At 36.2% G+C, this 27,505-nt stretch overlaps 1 protein-coding gene across 13 annotated transcripts in view; it reads left to right on the top strand.

The window, feature by feature from the left end:
- LOC125666736 (glycoprotein-N-acetylgalactosamine 3-beta-galactosyltransferase 1-like) overlaps nucleotides 1-25,731 on the top strand; it is a 34,590-nt gene extending 8,859 nt beyond the window's left edge. For 2 of the 13 annotated variants that reach the window (XM_048899982.2, XM_056151851.1), the window contains exons 2-5: nucleotides 5,476-5,578; nucleotides 11,509-11,781; nucleotides 14,158-14,816; nucleotides 18,675-19,220. In XM_048899982.2, coding sequence (XP_048755939.1) covers nucleotides 5,560-5,578; nucleotides 11,509-11,781; nucleotides 14,158-14,816; nucleotides 18,675-18,842 — 1,119 coding nt within the window. In that variant the 5' untranslated portion in view covers nucleotides 5,476-5,559 and the 3' untranslated portion in view covers nucleotides 18,843-19,220. Of the gene's footprint in view, nucleotides 1-2,816; nucleotides 2,891-4,565; nucleotides 4,602-5,171; nucleotides 5,579-8,100; nucleotides 8,629-11,508; nucleotides 11,782-14,157; nucleotides 14,817-15,174; nucleotides 15,346-18,674; nucleotides 19,221-24,817 lie in introns of those variants that run through there. The other 11 variants (XM_056151852.1, XM_048899981.2, XM_056151850.1 and 8 more) reach the window with 11 other exon arrangements.
- Nucleotides 25,732-27,505: the final 1,774 nt, after the last annotated feature.

Below are 27,505 nucleotides of genomic sequence, written 5' to 3'. Positions count from 1 at the left end.
TTAACTATAACTCTCCAGTTTTTTTCTCGACGCCATTTTGGCTTAGACCATGTGATCCTCATTTAAATATGGAAAACGATTTCATGGTTTGTTCCAAATGTTCTTGTAAGATGGATGTTCTAGATAATCACAACAGTTGTTTTTCCCCCTTTTGAAAACCATGCAACTATCATAACACGGCAATATCAATTCACATGCATATGTGGTGAGGGAAAAATCAATACGAGATATATCAGCATCTCAACATTTGACATAGAATGATATCATGAACACAGAGCAGTTGTTGTTATATAACACTAATTAATCAAATGTAAGGAAAATCAACGGTCTGTTGTAAATGCATAATTTGTTCTATAAGAATGATAAAAATCATCCCTCCTCCCAGACGTGCAGTGTTCGATGTGATCGCCGTGTCTGTACTTTAAATTGTGCAGAAGGGAACCTGTGATAATGCAAATCATTGGGTTGTTTTAATGTCCAGCTTATAATAATTATAGATATGCACCTCTTCATAATATAAGAGCTATGATGTCTGACACTGATACACGCGTATCCACAAATCTTTTATTACATGTATATGGAAATCCTAATATTGATTATAACACCAATAAGAAACTGAATTTTGTACTTGCCAAAAGATTTATGTAATCTTCAAATACATGTACGGTGTATATCCAATGCATACTATATTAAGAATGTATATAACCGGTACCAATACTATATTTTTACTTGTAGGATACTCTGAATTATACTATTTACAAATGTTATACAGTTGGTAATCGTTTTTATACGTATAGACCCCAAATTAATTACAAATGGTATATACAATTTTGTACATGTAGATCCTGTTTGATCATTAGGGAGAGGGCTCATATAGGTTAATCCTGCTGCCCAATCCCATCAATTTATTGAATAAATATTGTTTGAATCGACTTCTTCGTGCAGTGTTTGATGTGAACGCTGTAATTGGGGATTAGGTGAAAAAAAATGTGTATAAAGTGAAAAGTGTATGTAATCTAGAGGTCATTAATACGTAATATTTGATCCACTTTTAAAACGTGGCATGTAAACGCATTATCTGCATGAATAGTCTTATCTGTATCCATACTAAAGAACTTGCACGATTTGTTTGAAATACATGTAAAATTTGTGCTAAACCTGGCACGTGCAATATGTTGTCGGTGTATCCTTAATTTGTCCGATGTAATTCAAAATTTGTATGCGAATGCACCTTTACATGAATATCAAATGCTGTAGTTTTCGTTACTGACAACGTGTGCTTTTAAGTAGGATTAATTAACAAAGTCTGCATTACAAAGTTCACATAATGCTTGTACGTGTTTATCATTTATATTGAGTACACACATTCTGATGACGCATTACAAATATCAAAAGCAGAGATGATTTATATATTTTACATCGAGTAATTTGCATTAAATGAATTATGCATAGAGATTTGATCCCTTAAACTTCATTTATGCTTAGGACAGCCATAAAATCTAAACAGTTTATTTATTTACATTTGAATTGGATTAATGAATAAACAGACGAAGAAAATTTGAAATTGAAATGAAATTTGTCAAAACTTGAATTCATTGAATTATCAATAAAATATTGTTTATATTGCATAGAGGAAATTGATAACCCAAAATATGCATCTTGAAATTTTGTGAATATTTTTTTTTTTACTTGTATCTAAACAACAATCTTGGTATCAACCCAAAGACATGAATGAAGATTTTTTTAAGGAGGAATGACACACTATATAAATATGGATGAAAAGTGGAAAATTGATTCTTAAGAGGGACGCTAAATAATATACTTGAAAATCTTTCACTCACATGGAGACGTTACCATTGCCGGTGAAGGGCTGCAAAATTTAGGCCTTTGCTCCTTTGAGCAGGGGGATCTTTATCGTGTCACACCTGCTGTGACACGAGGCCTCGGTTTTTACGGTCTAATCCGCAGGACCGCTCTATTTATTCCCCTCTTACAACAAATGAGGGGTCATAACCCGGATCCCCATTGAGTAAAGCATTATAGCCAAAACAAAAGTACATAAAAGTGAAAGAATTGTGAGGGGGGGGGGGGTAATGGAGGAAAAAGAGAAAATTGTCTTATTATTGGTATAAAACCTCCTATGGTTCACCAGATTGTAAATGTCAGAGTATGCATGCACATCCCATGATCCTGTAAACATTGTATAACAAATTTTCACCCCATGTTGTTAGATGCAGTACAAACTAACAAATTCTGACCTCATGTTGTTAGATGCAGTACAAACTAACATATTCTCACCTCATGGTGTTAGATGCAGTACAAACTAACACATTCTCACCTCATGCTGTTAGATGCAGTACAAACTAACAAATTCTCACCTCATGGTGTTAGATGCAGTACAAACTAACACATTCTCACCTCATGTTGTTAGATGCAGTACAAACTAACAAATTATCACCTCATGTTAGATGCAGTGAAGACTCTCATATTAAATTACTAAAGTGTATCGATGAGTTAAGTATCACTCATTGTGATACTCCCTTTTTCAACCACACATAATAGTAAATTACAATGTCAATGATTTACCGATGCAGCTTGATAACGTAATGGGGGAATAATTCTCTGGTTGCATTCTCATTTCATCAAGTATTACCTGCATTGTTTCAAATTCAAAATTATCATTAAATAAAATTCCCACGGCTCTAGAATCAGTTTCGTCCGCCGTGTATACACTTCATACCTACCTATTGATCTGATGATATTTGTAAATGAAAAGTGAAGATAACTAACAGTGATCAATCTCTTAACTCCTATAGGCAATAAAAAATAGAGAGTTGGGCAAACACGGACCCCTGAATATACCAGAGGTGGGATCAGGTGCCTAGGAGGGGTAAGCATCTCCTGTCGTAAAATGTATGTCTTGTAAAAAAAAAAAATTAAATACATGTAGATGAATTTTAGTTTTTCTTTTTGAAAATTAAGAACTTTCTTCTTCTTTTTTAAAACCATGAAACCTCTATAGTTGAATGATAATATTGAAAAACTTATTTAAAATGAATTAGTAAATCTAACGATAAAAAAACTTGGCGTACGAAAGGTACAAAAAGCAAAGCAACACCTGTAACTATGCCAAGTTCATATAACCATTCACACCAACACATCCACACTACAAAATAACATTGAACATGAACCCCATGGATAACTATGAAAAAGGCTTCGAGGGTGTGCTCCCCATCCCTTAAACATAATACATTCATGCAAAACACAAAACTGGAAAGCTGAACATAAACATCAATATTTAAAACCAAGTGTTAAAAGTTCCGAAAGATTTCGATTTACTGTGCAAATTGGTCTACTAGATCCTTCATCACCTCAAATCGCGCCATCCCCAGGTGTCACCGTGTCACCACACACGCAACACCAATACATGTCTGTTGCTCAAGGTATTTTCAGTGCAAGTTTCTCCCAGATCAATTTATCCTCATGCATTGATCCGCAATCCCTATACCGAAATCGGTAGATCTGCCTGAGCGTCCCATGACGACGAACATATACTTTTATAGAAATTATGCAAGTCATTATAGGTTTCACGGTAGTGCCGCTGGAGATGAAGCTACCTCCTCGTTCCCGCTTTTCCTCACTGAATGACACTTTAATTTCTTTTCATTTGTCTATTTCATCATCATCACAATGTAGAACATCTTCTGCATGGGGAACGAGTACCTTCTCCTTATAGATAGTCCCGTTGTACTAATTGGTTTCCTCGAATTCGAGTTTCAATATTCTGAGTCGAGTATTTCCGCTGAAATCCGTATAGATGTTTCTTTTCTTCCACTTGTGCTGTAGGAAACTGTTCTCATACATAGAATGGAGTTTCCTTTGATGATTGGTGTGGTGACATTCTCTTTGAATCTGTAGAATTTCTTTCTTTTTCTCATATTTCTTCAATTTCCCAACTACTGTGCGATATTGATTGGATCCGCTTCTAGTTGGACCATTGCGATGTATTCGCACAAATTTCAAATCTTTGCTATATTCCTTTTTAATTGCATTTGGAATATCTACCATGAAAGGTGAAGGTAACGAATAGTGATCAATCTCATAACGCTTATAAGCAATACAAAATAGAGAGTTGGGCAAACACGGACCCCTGGATATACCAGAGGTGGGATCAGGTGCCTAGGAAGAGTAAGCATCCCCTGTCGACCTATATTATTTCCTTGGGAGAGTCTTACACGTATACTTTACGCACTTCATATAGCTTTGCTTCTTTTACGGGATTTTGAAGGGAAAACCTCTCTGTAGAAACAACATTTAGCGCTTTCCATGCTCGGAAATCTTTTTGATATTCTTTATAAAGATATTGTCTTAGATTGAAAGAACCTGAGCACAACGTCCCTCTGAACAAACAAAGGCAAACCGTAATAGATTAGAAACGTTTATATGTGTGACGGGAAGCAGTGCATGCTGGGACTGAAATAAATCTAACTTCTCCCAAAGTACAAGTCTATCTTCTCCCAAAGTAACAAGTTATATATCGTCTTTAATAAAAAATAATTCACTGTCAATAGGACTTGGGACGAGAAGGACTTATTCTACAGGTATGTAAGTTATGAAACACACAGTCTCCGTGTTGTGCCCAGGTTCAGTCGTGATTCCCAGATAATGTTTAACACCAGACGATTGATTTATATTGAATGACAAATATTTTTCAGTCATTTATAAATGTGTTTGGCTATCAACTTTATTGTTGTATTTGTAAATCACGAAGTGAAAGTGAGATGTACATCAATTTTTTTTTTCCTAAATAGTTATTACATATGAAAGTATACCGCTGAATAATGACCGCTACACCAATAACCGTGGTAGAATCTATACTATGTTACGACTTTTATCTGAATAAATAGGTGAGGACAACGAACAATAATTTATTGATAATATACAGAAGTACAATTTTAATTTTAAATTTTTTTTTACAAATTTTTGCCGATATACATGCATGTCACAGTCGGACAATGGGTCAGTAGGTCAGAAGGCCAGAAAGGAAACGTCCTGCCTACCTAAGTGGTTTATGCCGTGATATATACAGAAGACATTACTCTTCCTTATTCTTGTGTAATTGACAGACTGTAATCAAGCGAGGCATGCATATGTTAATTTGATTGCTTTAAAGTTTTTGCCTGAGTGCTCCTACCGCAGGTAGTGAATGCATTAATAGGAGAATAATAGAGAAAACCAGTCGTGTCTTTCCCATGCTAATCAGGCTATTATCGTCGCTGAACTTTTAAGGTTAATTAAACATTAAACATTATCTATGTAATTTAACTATTGTAACACACGGTGTAGAGCAGGGATACCAGCAACAGTTAATACAACGCGGCGGGATATCATTCTTGGACGGAGAGAGAGTGGTGTATGTGTGTAAAACGCCGCGGTCTTTGTCGATAATTACCAGGATATACCGTTACATTTCAGATATTGCAATACGTGTATGAATATGAGGTGTGTCAAAATGAGGTGAATACTAAAGGACTGCTTCATGACAGTACAGCGATCGGAATGAAGAGAAACTGTCTGGGTGAGTAGTTTTATCTATATGTACTTAAGAAATAAATTTCATTTCTGAAGATACGGTTGGGGGGGGGGGGGGGGGAGGGGTATGGTTAGTGATGCTTAACGCCAGCAATGCGTTAGCGCTTCATTAAAAGTAGGCTGGCATGTGTTTTTTCAAAACTGAAAATTATTTTTTCATATCTATACATTTCACTTTCATATTTCTGTCGGAATGTTCTCACACCCTTAAAATAGTAGCCCTACATTTATCACGATTTCTACGCATATCCTTCACATTCATTGATAAATGACTATCGAAATGTAAATATCGTCTCAACTGGTAGAGTTATTTGCATGTACTAACAACACGACTAACGTCCGCGTCTTGACATGCACCGGTCACTTAATGATATCCGTACTTCCTGGTGGACCCCAGGATTTGACCAGCAGTATATAAATTGACCAGAGTCAGAACAATGTGATTCAAGCCGCCTGGGCCATGTTATTGTATTCGGTATCTGAGATGTATCACCTAACCACATAAATCGGGGATCAATAAGTGCTGATTGCTGCAATCTGTTTTATTATGCTGTTATGGCTATAAGTCATGTTACTACGCGCACCATATACACAGTGCAAAGGTCAGGTTAAACTCCGCCATACAATGTAGTACTCTGTCCCCGCCTCAATGACCGTGACGTGATGTCGTCCATAAGATATTGATACGTCACTGAATGCTGAGAATATATTTGAATAGGGTTGAAAATGATATTAAAGTATCTGTAATTTAAAAGGGATAAAGGGGATGGCAGGGCCGTAAATTACATGGAGGCGGAGGAGGCAGCTGCCTCCTCCAACTTTTGAGCCAAAAAAAATTAAAATTTAAAGTTCATTAGAATTTATGTTGTTTCCAATAACTAAGAACATGATACCTCCCTTAAAAAGCATTCCAAATCTTTCTTTTAGAATGAGTTAGTCAAGTAACATCTTAGAAGGCCCTAGAATCAAGGATTTTGCACGAAACGTGTTCAGTGTGCACAAAATGTGCTCAGCGTCTGGGGGCCTGGGCGGCCCCCAGACCCCCGCCTAATTTCCTGCCTCCTCCAAATTGAAGGTTAATTTACGGCCCTGGATGGACATATATTTTACACCGCATACTCTAAGAGTGGAGGAAGGTTCTTCGATCTGATAGGGGTCTACATCTCATCAGTATTCGACAGGAAACGATTACCAGTGGTGGATTTATAGGGGGCGCAGTCGGCCCCTCCTCCCTTAAAATTTTCAAATTTCAGGTAAATCGCGGTATCTTGTTTCGGAAAATATACTAAACGATAAAAGAAGCAATAATTTCTTCCACTCCCGGAGAAGTAAATGACAAAATCTTTTGATTTCTTGAATTACTTTATTGGGAGAACTTCATTTTTCAAAAAAAACAAAAAAACTTAAAATTTGGGTCATTTGATTAATTTCACTTATAGAAAATAATACAAATGACTAAATAGGAGACATATTTCAAGCCATATAAAATCTGTAAAATCCAGGAGTTTCCGGGGGCTTCACCCCCTGGAACCCCACCAGGGCTTTGCCCTGGACCCACTGCCTCATAAAGTGGCGCCCCCGTAACCGCAATTCCTGGATTCGCCCCTGATTACCCCTCCCCCCTTCCACGGGTCTGTCTTTGTGTACTGTAATTATATCAAGTTTAAGTCATGGTATTGTGTGAATGGTGAAGATGACGAACAGTGATCAATCTTATAAATCCTATAAACAATACAAAATAGAGAGTTGGGCAAACACGAACCCCTGGACATACCAGAGGTGAGATCAGGTGCCTTAGAGGAGTAAGCATCCCCTGACGACCGGTTACATCCGCCGTGAGCCCTATATCTTGATCAGGTAAACGGAGTTATTCGTAGCCAGAATCTGTGTGTCAGGAACGTATTATTTTATATAAAATTTGCATAAAGCAATGACGTAGTATGAAAATGTTGAAGGTATCATAACAATTTAGTGCAAGCTAGGAAACAATGTTATGTTGAGAAAATTACGTCTGCGAATTTATTTCGTTTTCAAAACATTACTATGTTTCTTGAAAATTTTATTTGGCTTGCATTCCGCCTCCTGTGTGTGTTCTTCTATATGGTGAATCCCGAGGGGATCCGGGTTAGAATAGGTCCTCAGTACCCCCTTGCTTGTCATAAGAGGCGAATACATGTAAATGGGGCGGTCCTTTGAATGAAACTGAAAAAAACGAGATCCCGCGTTACAGCAAGTGTGGCACGAAATAGATCCCTCGTGCACTGTTCAAAGGCCGTAAGCGTCGAGGATAGGTCTATAGCCCTACACCGGTCTTGGTGACGTTTCCGTATGAGTGAAAAAATTGTAATTGGAGAGAGGTCTTTGGGCTTTGCTTCTTTGATCTATCTTGTTATTTTACGTTATCACTTTTCTTCACGCAGGCTAATTGGGGAAAATTTAACCTTTGACCTACGATTTTATACGGTTGACGCTCCAGACCTATAGAAAATTATATCCTCATTCCATATAATCTATCGATACAGAATAAATGTACGTATGTATAACTGATTGGCCGATGGCAGGAAATGTAAATGATCTACCTCCATGTACCACCATCACAGATTTATTCCATGATGCGTAAAGCAAGAGAGGGCAGGGGTGAGTGCGTTTTATCGGGGTTTTTTTTATCGCGTGTTGTGACGTGTCCGTGCAGACAAGAGTCAGCTGGACGATTCGCCGATTATACAATATTTCTTACTATGTCGCTCTAACATGGGACACACGATTTTCATTAAACTTACTCCAGTCGGGTTATAGAGGAATCCGGGGGAAAGGTGATCCAATCAAAATTACGGGGCGATGTAAACTGTGGTGAAAGCAGAGAGTGTTTTCTCTCTACCCATGCTACACGTATTGTGTAAACTGGATTTTTCTTGTATATTCTCCGGATCACCTGCGGTATTCGTTATCAGTGCTAAAGGGGACTTGGTCTATTCATATACAAATCTGATAAACTAGTCGCATAGTTCAATGGAAACTTCAATATGGAGGCACGAGGTAAGACGCAGTACTTGATCTCGAGTGTTTTCGTGTCTGACGTATATATTTCTTGTATAATATTCGCTGATGAATTACATGTATTGAACTACAGTACAAACAGTAGTTAATGACTCATCCTTCCTTACGCATATGGGCTAACAATCAACTTAATGGTCAATCGTCCAGTCTCCTGGTCCAGTTAGATCTAGAATTTTACTGTGATACATAGTGCACGTGTTTCTCTGTTGATACGGTGTGTGTGTGTGTGTGTTAGCGACTATCAGCTGCACTCAACATCTATTCCCATGCAATCCATCTTGCATAGTTTGCCTGAATGTTGTTTTGCGTTAGAAAAGTTATTTTGACGCGTGGTTTGATAAATGGGAGGCTGCACAGGATGATATGTCTGATGAATTTTGTAGAGTTAACTATGACATGATAATGTATCGAGCGTGAGTTGATAGGCGGTCTTTGTGTCATTTTTTTTTCTTCAGAAAGAAATATAGATGAAGATATACCAATCAAATTACTCTAGAAACATGGTCATGTCATAGTATACTCAACAGTAGAATAATTAAGGCAGACACTCTTTATTTGCACTACATGAACGATATGGTAGTTAGCATTCATCAACATATGTACTTTAATGATTAATAATAATCTAGAGAAATATCTGGTCTTTACGTTCGTGTTAACTGCAAATTGTACATTAATTTTTACTTTGGTCGTAAACATGGTGTATAGTATTTATGTATATTAGAGATTTTTACGGTATATAACACTTGTGTACACCAAGCATTTCTTTGTTATGCAAAAACTGACTGTTCCAGGTTGTCGTGGCGAAATCCTCTGACAGTAGACAAGCGGGAAATTCTTTAATGCATTCATTATGTATAATAATCACCTGACTTAATTAATGGGCATTTTAAGGAGAAAATTAAGTTGCATGTACCTAATATTCTGCATTGAGTACTTTTATGTACAGAAGGTGTGCTGTAAGGTGAATTAGAGTCGTTTTGTTTTCCATTTAAACACCTTTATTAATATACCAGCTTTTCTTTTGAATAAAAAACTGAAACAAAAACAAAAAGTGCAGATTGTTTGCCACAGCCTGTTCATAATTTAAATAGATATTATTCTCTCATAGCACTTTATGGTGCATGAGGTTCTACATGTATAAACAATATATACAAATAGTGACAATACCAGCTTTTCTTTTGAATAAAACACTAAAACAAAAAAAGAAGTGCAGATTGTTTGTCACAGCCTGTTCATAATTTAAACAGATATTATTCTCTCACAGCACTTTATGGTGCATGAGGTTCTAGACATGTGTATACAAATAAAGACAACATACAAGGCACACGTGAAAAGAGCAGAATAAGTTTAGGTGATGGAGGACAGACTTGGTCATTTATTCTAAATATAAAACTACTCCCGGGTTGAGTGGTGCCCTTGACCTTAAGAACGGTGACCGCAAAGACAGTGGCGGCGTCATACCTTACTGACCTGTCGCCTTCTGTCGGAGGAACGCGTCTTTACGTCAGTGGTGTACCGCAAGAATCGTCCCTTTCTTCCACAGCCGTATACATGAATGAACAAATCCACAAAACGTGACATAAGTTGATACATGACGATGATACAGAACAAAACTTTAAAATAAAGGAGTATTTATAACCTAGGATGAGTTAAGCCCATTTATAACCTGGGATGAGTTAAGCCCATTTATAACCTAGGATGAGTTAAGTTCACTTATAACCTAGAGTGAACTAAGCCCATTTATAACATGGGCTTAGATAAGCCCATTTACAACCTGAGGTGAGCTAAGCCCATTTATAACCTGGGGTGAGCTAAGCCCATTTAAAACATGGGGTGAGCTAAGCCCATTTATAACATGGGGTGAGCTAAGCCCATTTATTACAAGGGATGAGTTAAGCCCATTTATAACCTGAGGTGAGTTAAGCCCATTTATATCTTGGGTGAGCTAAGCCCATTTATAACCTGGGTTGCGTTAAGCCCATTTATATCTTGGGTGAGCTATGCCCATTTATAACCTGGGATGAGCTAATTCCATTTAAAACCTGGGGTGAGCTAAGCCCATTTATAACCTGGGGTGAGCTAAGCCCATTTATAACCTGCGGTGAGCTAAGCCCATTTATAACCTGGAGTGTGCTAAACACATTGTTACCTGGGACGGGCTAAGCCTATTTATAACCTGAGGTGAGTTAAGACCATTTATAACCTGAAGTGAGTTAAGCCCATTAATAACATGGGGTGAGCTAAGCCTATTCATAACCTGAGGTGAATAGCTAATGAAGATTGTCTGACAGTTTCTATCTATACGATGCCAGGAATAGATTTTGCGCAAAATTTAAAATAAGAAAAACAACATCGATGTTATTATTGCTTCTTTGTAAAAATAAAAAAATTGAGTAAATGAAAGTGTGTGTATATAAATCAAGTAAAACCTACAATGTATACATCATCAATTTCCAATTGCATCTTAGCTTTAAAATACTTTGGGGATTTATTTGGGGGGGGGGGGTGTAGTGTTTATTCAATATCAAACAGGTTTTATGGAGTTAAAGAGTTCCTTTCGTTAAAGAACGGTGATTATGATTTTTTTTCCTATTGTCAATTTTATAATACAGTACACAATATGACAGCAATGTAATTTTTACAATACAATAGCAATGCCTTTTTTACAATACAATACACAATATGATAACAATGCCTTTCTTACAATACGATACACAATATGATAGCAATGCGTTTTTACAGTACAATTCACAATATGATAGCAATGCTTTTTTTACAATACAATACACAATATGATAGCAATGCTTTTTTTTTTTTACAGTACAATACACAATATGATAACTATGTCTTTATTTTCAGCTCTCGGATGTTGTCATACGTCCCATCTAAATTTCTGCTTCGGTCTGTCCGTCGGCCTTGTCATCTCATTCCTCCTCGCCAGTTTTTCCTCCCTTCAAACCCCCTTAATTCTGACCAGGAAGTATGCAGCGGAGAAATTCGACAGCTACCTATCTTCTAGATCGCTACAGGAAGTGGCCAAAACGTATGACGAAATGCATGAAGACATGGACAAGCGGGTCTCTGAGAAAGACGTAAAAGAAATCAGTTTCGATGATGAACATGAACATCATGGTAAGTAAAGAAATAATTCTTAATGCAGGGGCAATGAAATAGAACGTCTCGGGTTTAGCATTACTATATATACACATTTATACGGTAAACGGGTCACATAATTAATAACAGCTTCATCAGAGCCGGAAAAATACTGACTGCATCATGGACATTCAATGAACATTTTTACTATCGTTCTGTGTACAGATGTAAACTAACATTTACTCTCGTTCTATACAGATGTAAACTAACATTTACTATCGTTCTGTACAGATGTAAACTAACATTTACTATCGTTCTGTGTACAGATGTAAACTAACATTTACTATCGTTCTATACAAATGCAAACTAACATTTACTATCGTTCTATACAAATGTAAACTAACATTTACTATCGTTCTGTACAGATGTAAACTAACATTTACTATCGTTCTGTGTACAGATATAAACTAACATTTACTATCGTTCTGTACAAATGTAAACTAACATTTACTATCGTTCTGTGTACAGATATAAACTAACATTTACTATCGTTCTGTACAGATGTAAACTAACATTTACTATCGTTCTGTATACAGATGTAAACTAACATTTACTATCATTCTGTACAGATGTAAACTAACATTTACTATCGTTCTGTGTACAGATGTAAACTAACATTTACTATCGTTCTGTACAGATGTAAACTAACATTTACTATCGTTCTGTGTACAGATGTAAACTAACATTTACTATCGTTCTGTACAGATGTAAACTAACATTTACTATCATTCTGTCTACAGATGTAAACGAACATTTACTATCGTTCTGTGTACAGATGTAAACTAACATTTACTATCGTTCTGTGTACAGATGTAAACTAACATTTACTATCATTCTGTATACAGATGTAAACTAACATTTACTATCGTTCTGTGTACAGATGTAAACTAACATTTATTATCGTTCTGTACAGATGTAAACTAACATTTACTATCGTTCTATATACAGATGTAAACTAACATTTACTATTGTTCTATACAAATGTAAACGAACATTTACTATCATTCTGTGTACAGATGTAAACTAACATTTATTATCGTTCTGTACAGATGTAAACTAACATTTACTATCATTCTGTGTACAGATATAAACTAACATTTACTATCGTTCTGTACAGATGTAAACTAACATTTACTATCGTTCTGTATACAGATGTAAACTAACATTTACTATCGTTCTGTATACAGATGTAAACTAACATTTACTATCGTTCTGTACAAATGTAAACTAACATTTACTATCATTCTGTGTACAGATGTAAACTAACATTTACTATCGTTCTGTGTACAGATGTAAACTAACATTTATTATCGTTCTGTACAGATGTAAACTAACATTTACTATCATTCTGTGTACAGATGTAAACTAACATTTACTATCGTTCTGTACAGATGTAAACTAACATTTACTATCGTTCTGTGTACAGATGTAAACTAACATTTATTATCGTTCTGTACAGATGTAAACTAACATTTACTATCGTTCTGTGTACAGATGTAAACTAACATTTACTATCGTTCTGTACAGATGTAAACTAACGTTTACTATCATTCTGTACAGATGTAAACTAACATTTACTATCGTTCTGTGCAGATGTAAACTAACATTTACTATCATTCTATATACAGATGTAAACTAACATTTACTATCGTTCTATACAAATGTAAACTAACATTTACTATCGTTCTGTGTACAGATGTAAACTAACATTTACTATCGTTCTGTACAGATGTAAACTAACATTTACTATCGTTCTACACAGATGTAAACTAACATTTACTATCGTTCTACACAGATGTAAACTAACATTTACTAGCGTTCTACACAGATGTAAACTAACATTTACTATCATTCTGTACAGATGTAAACTAACATTTACTATCGTTCTTTACAGATGTAAACTAACATTTACTATCATTCTGTGTACATATGTAAACTAACATTTACTATCGTTCTGTACAGATGTAAACTAACATTTACTATCATTCTGTGTACAGATGTAAATTAACATTTACTATCATTCTGTGTACAGATGTAAACTAACATTTACTATCATTCTATATACAGATGTAAACTAACATTTACTATCGTTCTATACAAATGTAAACTAACATTTACTATCGTTCTGTGTACATATGTAAACTAACATTTACTATCGTTCTATACAGATGTAAACTAACATTTACTATCGTTCTGTATACAGATGTAAACTAACATTTACTATCGTTCTGTGTACAGATGTAAACTAACATTTACTATCATTCTATACAGATGTACATTTTTGTAAACTAGCGTTTACTATCGTCCTGTACATTAAATCACACTAGCTGTAACATTTATTATTGTTTTGTGCAGATGACGACACTGTTGCAAGAAAATTGGCCGAAAGAATTCGAGTTCTATGCTGGATTATGACAGGCCCGCAGAATTTGCAGAAGAAAGCTATACACGTGAAGAAGACGTGGGGAAAACGATGCACCAAGTTAATATTCTTCAGTTCCGAAACAAATCACACATTTCCCACAATTGGACTTAACATTTCAGAAGGACGTGATCACCTCACAGGAAAAACAATGAGGGCGTTCAAATATGTTTATGACCACTTTTTTGATGAAGCGGATTGGTTTATGAAAGCTGATGACGACACTTATTTCATCATGGAAAATCTGCGTTATTTTCTGTCATCACGTGACCAAACGGAACCCGTTTACTTTGGTCATCATTTCAGGACTATTGTTAAACAGGGGTATTACAGTGGGGGTGCCGGGTATATTCTTAGTAAAGAGACCCTAAAGAGATTGGCCACTACGGGACAGAATCCAAAATTTTGCAGGCAAGATGGCGGTGCGGAAGACGCAGAGCTGGGCAAGTGTATGCAAAATCTCGGAGTGAAGACGGCAAACTCGACAGATGCTCTCGGACGGAGCCGTTTTCACTGCTTCGATCCAGAAACCCATCTAATGGGGGGTTATCCCAATTGGTATTATAAATACGATGCCAATGGGGCCAGAAAGGTTAGTATCCACTCTCCATGAACTTTATGCCTTCGATATAACAAAAATCCTTGATTTTTACGAAGATCGTAGAATGCTACTTTCATCACTATGCTCCTGTCTAAGTTTCTCTATAGATTTAGAATTGGCTTTTAATTCCCGCTTTAACAATGCAATATATAACTGCTTGAACTCTGCTCTGTAAAATTACAATGCTATATTTCTTGTTTATGGGTGAACCTTCATACTGACTAGCATTTTTTGTTTTTTGTTTGTTTTTTGTTATTAGATCAGTGCTAGTATATACGGTGGTGAAACTCATGCATAAATCATTTCTTTGCATTTGCTCGTGTAATGGTCGATGTTTTTATTTTTACAGGGGCCCGAGAGCATCAGCGATTACGCTATATCTTTCCATTACGTGGGTCCCCGTAAAATGTACGGACTAGAATACTACATTTATCACCTACGCCCATATGGTATATTTAATGGGATTCAGAATCTCAACTGGCCCAATACATATCAAAATTTTAGAAATTAAAAAGAAAAATCAATCAATTTAAAATATCCTATGATATTCTGTATCACTGATATCACTTGATTTGGGTTTTGATTCATTGTATCGAAATTAAATTGCACATGCATTTGAACGTTGTTTCTTAAACCTTCTGTACCACAATTTTTAAACTAATACCAGCATTCGACCTCCGACATTTCGGGAATCCACGACTGTTCTGGACCTTTGCATTCTTCCTTTATCTATCAACTACATGTTCCGGTATCCTGGTAGTCTAACCTTTGAACTTTCGTTTTGCTTCATCACCTCCATATATACCGTCCTATATCTGCATGTCTGTTAAAGATATTTTTATTTCAGGTAAGAGGAAAATATGTAAAATTTAGGAACGGTAACGCACACAATTTTATTGCAAGACAATTTTTCAATGTAATTGCTTGAACCTGTTTGATTTATCCTCGGAATTGAAATCCCAAATATTGCATGTTACGGTTATTCAAAAGGGGGATAAATGGTATTATTATACCTCAGAATGTTTTTGCTTTATAAATGTTAGGTAAATAAATTTGCTATTTCTTCTGGATAACGCTAGCGGTGAAATAGTTTCTGAACTACCTGCCCTAGGGAAATAGTCTCGAAACTATTTACCGGATGCTATATTTTCCCGCGTTTTCTTTTCTGTGACGTCAAAGTATGATAACTCTAATATTAGTTTACTTCACTTTGGTATGTCTGACACAAGAAAAGTCTACTTTGGTATAATAAAACACCTATTTACTGACCATTCGGACAAGAGCAAGTGTATTGTCCCCCTCGAAAAGCAACTGTGCCTCGAGAAATAGTGGCTGTCTTGGGGGACAATAAACTTGCTCTTGTCCTCATAGCCAGTAAATAGGTGTATATAATTAACAGTAACAGGAAATTTAAAAAGACTCCAAAATATTTTTGTCTAAAGAATTCAAGCATCTGGTGCTTTTTCATTGATCTAAGTACAGGACCGGTAAAATTGTCCATAATAATACCGAGCGAAGCTCGGACGGGCCGAAGGGCCGTCCGCGAAGCAAGGCTCTAAAGGTAACACGTATGTAAAAGAAAAAATTCAAAATCAGCAAAAGAAAAAGAGATAATCTCTATATACGTTCACTGAAATTTTCGTGATCCATATGGGCGCCGCCATTTATTTTTTCATTACCTGCTTCAACAGTTATTCGTGTTTTATTTTGAATGCCAATAATAGAAGACTCTGACGTGCAATTCGTAATTTAAACACTCAGTTTGTTCAAAGTGAATAGTATAATTATCATTGTAACAGGTTTTAGCAAATAATTACATATAAAACCGTAATTCGACTTAATAGATGAACGAGTTCATGAGTTTCTTTGAATAAGTATATACGATAAAATTACGGTTACTTTTTTACCATTTTGAATTTATTGGTTAATTTTGTTTAGTTATATAACGGCCTTTTTCATTGCATACGGAATGTATTATTGTTGTTTATAATTGTTTGCTTTGAAAAAGAGAAAAAAGTGGAGGCTAAATGTGACGTCACAATGCACAGTTTACGTCACCTTGCGTTTTATTTCCCGCGTTCAATGAATAGGCGGATCCTGTAAAACTGTTGTCCCCATATAAACCCCTTTAATATTGAGATGTTACTGGGGTTTTAGCGCAAGGAAAATTTCATTAGAAATATATATTTTTAAATGAATCATAATCTACCGTACTTAACGGAATTATGATTACAGCTTGGGACACTCCAATGACCATTACATGATTCGCTCGGTCCAACGGTCACACCGTATACATATTAGTACGGGTCTATTCTATACCACTCCTAATAGCGAGCGCAGCGAGCCAGCGCGGAGCGCTGGCTCGTACTGCGAGCTCTAATGACTAGAGCGCGGGAAATAATCCGAGCTAAATCTCAACCTCTAACAAGAATTTTTTTTTGACGCCAATCCCAGAAGTCCCTCGTACAAAATGGCGGATGGTTCGATTCGTAAAATAATAATAATAAAAAATCTTTAAAGTATTACAAACCTTTCTTATTTGAAAGGAAAGGATGACAATCATATTCTTCCCCCTTTCTTTTTCTTTTTAAAATATTGTCTAAAGAAATGTAAACAGTCACGTCACAACTACCAGGCTACGTCACAACACGCTCGTTGCATTTCCCGCTAAACTGGTTCCTACATGGGCGAGCAAGACAGTAATCCTACTTATTATATACTTTCAATTTCATCTCCTCTATTTTCTTTAAAAGCTTGCGGGCATATATCACACGATATATGCCCGGAAACATCCCGGCCCGCAAACATTACGTCACAATCAATACACAAGCAAATTACTGCGTCATTAATTTTCAATTTTTTCGTGTTTTTCATCTTTTACTCAGTTAAACCAATAAAGAAATTGATAAAAATAAATTATTGTTAGTTTCTAAATGAAATTGAAAGTATATAATAAAAAGGTTATAGATTTTGTATGGGAAAATATGACGACCTCGTTTTTTGTCGCGGACGGACCTCACAAGCTCGGTCCGTGTACGCGCCAAAAAACTCGGTCGTCATATTTTCCCATACAAAGTCTATAACCTATAAGTATTGACAGTGAACCAGATCAGTTTTCCTTGTTTTCAACATAGATTTTTTGAAAATGTATTCAGATATGCTGCGCTCGCCCCAACGGTCACACCGTAATCATATTAAAAACACAATGAATGAAACGAGTATTTCTGCTTTTCTCGTCATCCACTACGCAGTTATTTCTGATTCAATATTTATGCCATTGATCCATCATCAAAATAATCCTCATCAACGCGTATTTTCCCGAGTATTCGATAGTATTTCGTGACCACTTTAAGCAGGACTCTTCCCTTTAATACATATAAGTATATTAAGAGCACACTTTGGTTTTAACTCCTATTACGGTCTTGAAACCAATATTGAAAAACGAAAGCTCACAATAATTGTAGAAAATAGGCCTGAATTGATTTTGATTTTTAAAACATGTGACTGGCATGAATTGTCTGTACTCAATTTATTGGTGTCTATAACTCCTAAACTTTTTTGCTAATTCGTACCACGGCTTACATTGTACATGTATAGTGGTATTTGTCTTGGACTCGTATCTAATGTACACTGGAGGTTAAAACTGAGGTTTGCGATAGAGTAACGTATCAGGAACCCACGATACGCGAAAATATTCCGTCCGCATCCAAAATTATTCTGATGAAAGTTTTTTTAAAAATGTGTTAATTTTACTTTATCAATTACTATGGTATCTCATGCACAAAATGCATGCACACTGTTTGTTGAAAGTAGTACAAATGATCCTTAATTTGGGGTACTTTTTTCCAGGGTGTGGAGAGTATAAGTGACTATTCCATTTCATTTCATTACATTAAGCCGGAAGGCATGTATTCATTGGAGTTTTATGTATATCATCTGAGACCGTACGGGATCGAAACTGGAAACCAAGATCTCAACCAACATGTGACTTTATACAAGAAAAATGCAACGAAGTAGTCCACTTTCCTCGTGAATCAACGAGTCAGTGCCTCGTCGAAGCTGTGATAAAGAAGATGTGTTTCTGTTGTATTTACTTGTATACTTATACATCACGTGATCAGTCGCGTGTGAATGTTCAGAGTGGGAGTCGAGTTAGTGTTTTTCGTATGGTTCTTCATTTCCGTTTTGTGTGGTCTATTTCACCGGATCGTGCTCCTGATTTAGTGGTCAGTGACCGATCCATACGGACTCGTGCAACAATCACATTGTTTCACAAATATTTCATTTTCCTATTGACATGAATAAACAATTAAACATTCTCTATGCTGTGCTTAATTAACAACGATCGGAGTTTGATTTCCATGATAGATATATATAAAATTATTTGAAGTGATATTTCATGTTTCTTTAGTTCTGTTTTCTATAAAAGAAATACCATTTAAACTCCCTCGCAACAATCCAACAACGGACATATTTTAATGATATTTTGAATATTCCCATCAAGGCCTGACTACCATGTCGTGACGTCACGAAATAACATCTCCGAACCATAAGACGGGAAGCCAAAACTGCACAAAAGTTAGTCAATTTAAATATATTTATTTAATTAATTCAGAATCAAAACAAACAACACAGAAAGAAATATCTTATTTTATCTTATTGATTTTACCTAAATGTATTTGTAAATTTGATTAATCTGGTATAGTTATTTTATTTAGTGCGGAGATATGATTTCGTGACATCGCGACGTGATAGTCGTGCGTTGGTAGGTATGTTCAAAATATCATTAAAATATGTCCGTTGTCGGATTGTTGCGAGAGAGTTTAGACTTCTGAAGTGACGGATGAGAAGGAAAATCATTTCCGAGCTTAACCGTGTTGGCGAATAGGTTTGTTTCGGCGAATTTAATAATAAAATCGGACTCGAATGGGGGGGGGGGGGGGGGGGGGTTGTCGTTGCACAGATGGTGTATTTATATATATAGATAGAGTTTTTTCTTATTTCTATTTACACATATATCTATTTATTGATTAAAATTCAGATACCTGTGCCTTCACTTTTGAGTTTGACCCACTTTTAAGAAAACATCACCTGCACGATTTAGGTAGTGCTTTTATATATACATGTAGCATATTGATTCTTTATGGGGAAGAAATGTTATTTTATGACGTGATATTTGACCATGTGACCTTGGTCTTGGAGTTTGACACAATTTATTAAAACTATAACCGAACATTTAACCTAGCTGTTCATAACTTTGAATAGTGAGTGATACATCTCATGAATATGGGGATCCGGGTTAGAATAGGTCCTCGGTATCTCTTGCTTGTCGTAAGAGGCGACTAAATGGGGCGGTCCTTCGGATGAGACCGCAAAAACCGAGGTCCCGTGCCACAGCAGGTGTGATACGATAAAGACCCTTCCCTGCTCAAAGGTCGTAGGCGCCGAGCATAGGCCCAAATTTTGCAGCCCTTCACCGGCAATGGTGACGTCTCCATATGAGTGGAATATTCTCGAGCGGGACGTTTAACAATATACAATCAATCAATTATATTTCAAGTGCGCATTCCTTTTGCCAAGTCCTTTTGTTTGATTCCAAATGTTTTTAACTTTTTAATCTTGACCTTGAATTTTGACCTACTTTTAAGAAAGGTTAACCTCGGCAATATCCTTTGAACTGTTCAAGGTTGAGCTTCATATTTTGTATAGAGATTCTCAATGGCAAGACCTTACATTTTATATTCTGATTCTTATGACATTGTATCATGGTTATATCGGGGCTAGGTTGGGGTCAAAATATTTCATAGGAATAAAGATTGCAAAACAATTTTTTAAAAGTCACTTTATAGCTGAACAACAGCAGGTTCAGTTGACTCATGCAAACGATATAGCCCATGAGCCTTTTGTTAAGAATCGGTGTTCGGTTTGAAAAAATATGCTATTAAAATTAATAAATTACAACACTTAGATTAGTTCCAAATCTCCACTATAATTACGAAATTGAAATAGAAGACTAGTATAGGGGTATAAATATTGACGATGAATCCTGCAGATTCAGAGCTTTTTGGTTTAACAATCCTTCTGTCACAAAATGTAGTCTCAGCCAAAGCCTTTCAAAATTCGAATTGACAAAAACAAAACTCAACTCGATAGGATTAAGGAAGATATGTATGATATATTTGGACCAATATTTACACAGATATGGTGCAGTTGTGCGCTAAATCCGAAGAGTAATCTTCCTTCAAAACCATCACTCATGCATACCTTCTGAGTAAACAGTCGATATTGAAACACGTGTTATATTGATGTTAAAAGACAAGCCATATAGATGAAGTGAAGATACGAACGATTTGATTGATTAATTGATTGTATCTTGTTTAACGTCCCTCTCGAGAATTTATCACTTATATGGAAACGTCACCAATACCAGTGAAGGGCTTCAAATTTAGTCCTATGCTCGGCGTTTACGACCATTGAGCAGTGAAGGTTTTTTAGCGTGCCACACCTACTATGACACGGGGCATCCGTTTTATAAGGTCAACTCCGAAGATCCGTGAGATTCGCACCTGGCGGCCGTTTCACTAAGCGATCGTAGATCGTAAACGTACGATTACGTTTAAGATCATTTGACTCGCACGTATACGAGCGTTTCACGAAATCTATCGTAGTCGTAACACTTACGATTGCGATTTACGTCTGACTTTTTAGAACTCTTTTTTCTTTGGAGGTAGATTAAAAATTAATCCTACCATGGAAAGAATGGGAACCATTCATTATTTTCTCATGGTTTTAAACATATCCTTATCGTCTGCAGTAACCCACATTCTATAATTAGAGGTCGCGTCATCAAGCGATGTGGGTAGCACGTGACCTGTGTGTACACAATGCAGTAACCCATGCAAGTTGTCAACAAAAATAATGGAAATTTTGAGCCCGATCTCTAGTGTAACGTAAAGAAAATTCCTAGAATGTTTTAACAATTGATAGAATCATTGTTATTGACTTTCATGTAACTAAAAGTTTGGAAAAAATGATATAAGAAATGACATAAAAGATTTACATTTTAGAATTTTAAATGTCAAGTAAGCTATGTTCAAAGGATTAAAAAAAATAAGCAAATGAAATGATATTGATAAAAAAAAAGATAATAAAATGAAAATCAAATTGCACACAAGTAGGCCTATAGGAAATTTTATCCTGCATCAAACCATGGATATATACATGAACTCCGGCGTTTAAACATTGTTGTAAAATACGTTATAACACTAATAACATATCTATTCACTTATTTGTATAAGTTTTAAACAAATCATGGGCTCAATTTGTTCCGTAATTGACTTGAAATTTATTTTCCTCATGCGTTTGTATTTTATATAAAAAAAAAAATTCCGTTTAGGCATGTAAGCATATGCTAACTTCCATCTTTACGTGATGATGCATATTCCAGATCATTTATTGAAAATTATTGATATTGCACTGCCGTTGAAGGGCTGCAAAATTTAGGCCTATACTCGGCGCTTACGGCCATTGAGCAGGGAGGGATCTTTATCGTGCCACATCTGCTGTGACACGGGACCTCAGTGTTTGTAGTCTCATCCGAAGGACCGCCCCATTTAGTCGCCTCTTACGACAAGCAAGAGGTACTGAGGACCTATTCTAACCCGGATCCCCACGGGATTGCACTTTATATCCGATAATGACCCATCCCTTTTCTGTGTATACATATAGGTCTAGGTTTGTATGTTGAATTTCTAACGATCTTCATAAAACTACAGAAACGTTCCACTTGCAAAATTGGGATTATAACCCCTCTCCCATTACCAAATCATGTTATTATCATATTTTCCTTAAAATCTGTAATGTTTATCATTCGAATGTGCATGTATTATGCAGTTACTCAGTTGCATCAAAGGTATTGATCCGACGAAAAAAAATAAATAGCTGAGTACGTCGAATCGCAACGTCTTGGATCTCAGGCGGGCCAGCATGGCGGCCATATTGCTCATTTACGTTCATGTAGGAGCACTTACGATAGCCCTAGACCACTCGTAGGGTTACGATCAATATTGATCGTAAATCGCAAATCGTAACTTTTAGCGAAACGGTCTTACGTGCTACGTTCACATTTAAGTCTACGTTTACGATCTACGATCGTTTAGTGAAACGGCCGCCTGATGCCAAGCGTTTGGCGATGGAACTGTCACTACCTGTTTTAACGACTGAGGTCTGTCGCGGGCGGGATTTGAACCCCGACCTTCCGCATGCGGGACGAACGCTCTAGACCACCGCGGCGGTCAAATCATGCAGATGAAAATATGAACGATTACATAAAAGCTTGACATGTCAGTACAACAAATTACCGTACATAAACGTGTGTCTCCTGTATTTCATCATTTGTGGTTACAAAATATATTTAACATTTTATGTTTTTAAGAAACTCACTATTGTGGGGGGATGCTTTTAAGGTAGGTCATTAATATTGCGACTTTTCAAATTTGACCCGTCTGTTGGTGGGACGTTTAAGAGTGTCCCATATCAACGATCACAACCCACTTGGCACGCAAAAAATCGTTTTTCTGATTTTAGAAAAAGAGTAAGCTCAATGGCCCGGGGCCATCAGGGAAACTCCAACATTCACAAACAAACATATTTCAATTAGTTAACAGCCGCAAAATGGCTGAAATATTGCCAAAACGGCGTAAACCTCAATCAATCAATCAAATTTGAACCAAGTCTGACAAGAATTAAAGAGAAGTAGTCACAGAGAGGAATGTAATAAAAAAAAAATACATTTCCTTGATGTAAAATGGTTAACAAATAAAACGAATTTATAAAGGAAACTAATTTCTTGATGAGAAGTGCATACAATTAGCAACAGTATGATTATTGTAGTATTTTCTATCAATTTTCATCGGGATCGGTATTTGCTTGATATGGCGATATCACACTTACCATAGTTCTCTGCGTCTTCTCACGCGGGTTGCGTGCAAACGAACTCTAGATGGTGGAAGTTTGATTTAAAGCAAAGGCTATACATGGTGCGATGGGGATACAAAAAGTAGGATTGATTACATGTTTTCATATAAAAAATGTTGGGTCACCTGAGTAGACTTGGGTGACCTATGCGTGCAATACTAGCATCCGTCGTCGTCCATTGTCCAATTCTTTTCTTTGGTATCAAGCATTTTTGTGACGGGGGGGGGGGGGCATAAATTGTAAATTTCAGGACTCCTGCAGTCTCTAAGGGCTTTAGGAGCATGGCAAAAACTACCAAAAATCGATTAATTTTTAAAAATCACCTCTACAACTGCACATCTGTGAGAAAAACTAAATGCATAGTGATATAGAGCAGGAAGGTCTCTAACAACGTTGTAAATTTCATGATTATCGAGATAGAGGCCTAACTGCAGGGCGGGGCCAAACTTGGTGTATATAGAGTTTGTGTGTAAAACATTTCAAAGCATCTTCTTTCATGTTATTGATTGATTGTTTAACGTCCCGTCGAGAATTTTTCACTGATATTGAGACGTCACTAGCTGTAGGTGAAGTACCTCAAATTAAGAACTACGCTCAACGCAGTAGGCCTAAGGGTTCTTCCTCGTGCCAACACCTGCCGCGACATTGGACTCTGTTTTTTTGAAGGTCATATCCGAAAAACCCCGTGAATGCTGAACTTTTTGCGAAGGAGCGATCGCAGACGAAAGATATACATGTATACAGTTTTGATAATTATTGAATAAATGAAATATGCCTGTTTGTTTTTTATTTTGATTTTGGTCAAGAAATGTAGTGACATAGGAAAATTGCACGCGATACTATATCTTGCGATTTTATAGCTCGATAGCGGCAATACACGCTACCGCGTACTTTCCCCCACGCGTAACGTTGGACGTGGTTGGTTGGTTGTTAATCTCGGCTGAATATCTGGACCGACGACCTCACCGAATCTCGGAGCAGTCCTTCATAATTTATGTCTGGAAATTTACTTTCAGCTGCGGTCGGTTTTAACAATTTATGTGGACCTATGTGACTTTGCTGTATAAATTTTCCAGTAATGTGGCGGTCCAAAGGTCACGTGAACAGAGCACTGATAAAGAAATCAGTCCCCACATTTGACACAGTGGGATAAAAATCCTGTCGGGCACGTAAGGATGGAAAGCAAGGACCGTATCATTTCAACAAGCGAAAATTTATCTAGAAAACATAGTGGATGATTTTAATTTTGATGAAATTGCCAAGTCATAAACATTGAACACGTAACTATTTAAATACCCAATGATATTTTGCAAAATAAAATAGCGGACACTGAATTACAGCAGTATAATGTATCCATTAATACACGTGTACGGGGTCTGCATGGACCAGCACTGTCGACTACCGAGAACTGTCGACTACCGATCTTGAATTAATTTTTTTTACAGACTGTCGTATAAGGTAACTTTGTACATGAACTTGTTGCAATGCTCACAGAGAATTCGATTCTTTTCAATCTTTAATATTCAAATGACCTTAGTTGCGTTTTTGTTCACTATGAATTTGCGATCGTTTGCGTTACCTTGGAGTGAAAATAAGATAAAACAAAAGAATACAGATACCTGACAGTTTGTCAGAGTCACTGTGTTATTGTGTCCAGCTGATTTGATGCAGTATTAAGGTGATGACGTCTCCACGTGGAACCTGATAATGATCACACCCGAGGTGTTACGATCAATGAAGGGAGAACTCGGTACTCGTGTAAGCGTTCATTCGAGTGTCGATAGAAAATCATGTTTAATTATTAGAAATCGTGTATAGATTTATACGTGTATGTAAGATTAGACAATATGTTCTGAATTATACCTACAGACATACAAAAATTGAATGAATTTTTATAATAAGAGAAATCGTTATTGCAACAAAATTGAAACTAAATTACAAAATACAGACTTCTGAACTACCTTGTCAAAGGCGATTCTCACTCCACAAGTAAAAGTCACCTGCAATCAAGATGGTTTTGAAGACTTTAGATTGTGGGATGCTTTATGGGGTGCCTACTCCTCCTAGGCACCTGATCCCACCTCTGGTATACTTTAGAAGTTGCTCTTTACCCTTAGCAATAGAAACTGGTCGATATACCAAGCCAAAATTACAGTTGAATGATAGAATATGCACTTACTGTAAAAATAACTGTATAGCAGATGAAATGCATTTTTTAATGGAGTGTGAATTTTATTCTGATTTGAGATACTTTTTATTTCAAAAGGGTCAAGAAATTAGTGATAATTTTATATCTCTTAATAACGCGGACAAGTTTGTTTTCCTAATGAATAATGTATCTATCCAACCAATTTTAGCAAAGACAGTATAAAATATGTTTTATCGTCGGAAACAATGTGAACATTCCACGTAGTTTATTAGTTTATCTATTTATCATTATATGTACATGTATATGACGTAGTTGATCAGTTTATTTCTTCTTATCTTTTATATGACACTAGTATTACTTCAATGATATTCTCTCGTAAGTCAATATGACTGGATACCAATGCTTTTAATATTAGAACATTGTTATACATCGAGAGCTAGATAGATCTCTCTTGACGCTCGATGGGAACGGACTTTTCTATTACCACATATTGCACTCAATAATTTTAACATGTAGACGTTTCGTTTGTTATCAGCTATTGTAGTTTAGTTGTGGTTTTAGTTTCCTTTTCTATTTAGTTTTTCTTTTCTATGTAAATATTCTATCGTCCTGATTGAGGAAGGGACAGGTTGTCCTGAAAATTTGACAATTCACAGTTGTTCGTGTCGTTGGTAATTTTTAGTGCTTTATATACACACACACACACACACACACAGAGATATATATATATATATATATGAATTGTATGTTGATATGGTATTGGTATGTGACACTTTAATGAAATATTTCTGATTCTAGTATATCATGGGGTTCGAGTTTGCGCAGCTCTTTATTTTGTATTCATTATAGGAGTTATGAAATTAATCATTGTTTGCTATCTTCACTTTTTCATCCAAGCCAAGAATAGTCTCTAGATTAGCTGCAAACTGTAGCTCTCTGAAAAAATATTGGGACAGATCGGAAAGCTACAGATCCACCCCTAATAAAAACCTTAGATTTGCGACAAAGTAAAAAGTTCGCACGGTTCAGGCCTTACATCGGAATATTCTTGCGTCTCATAAATTTAGTATAAAAAATTCCTAACAAATTTTCCTACAATACTTGTGTCCAAACACACCTTCAAATATTCATTAAAGCCCCATACAACCCGAAAACTTACAGCTTTTAATGATTTCGTTCGGTGATGCAACTATATTAGATAGCATGCAGTCAATTCGAATCCCGGTTCATTTTGATACTTTCACAATATAACGGCTAGATGTGAACTAATATCCCCTCAAAATTCTTATTTAGATATTTCAAATAATAAATCATTCCAGTTCGATAAAATGATAATTATTCAAGTAGGTAAACTCACGGCTACGCGGCTTTCATTAGTCTGTCGTGGTCCCCATCCCTGCCACACGAACGTAAGGGACCATAGTAGGCTTTTGTAGCTTTTCAATAATCAAGAGCTTATTTTATCTTTAGATAAAGTATATTTTTAATTTCTATTAATTATTCATGTTTATAATAAATGAAGAACGATTACATAACTTATAACGAATATTATGAA

This window comes from Ostrea edulis, chromosome 10 (assembly GCF_947568905.1).
Source record: "Ostrea edulis chromosome 10, xbOstEdul1.1, whole genome shotgun sequence".
Classification (NCBI taxonomy): domain Eukaryota; kingdom Metazoa; phylum Mollusca; class Bivalvia; order Ostreida; family Ostreidae; genus Ostrea; species Ostrea edulis.
The sequence above is the reverse complement of the archived record's forward strand: the minus strand, read 5'-3'. Positions and strand labels throughout refer to the sequence as shown.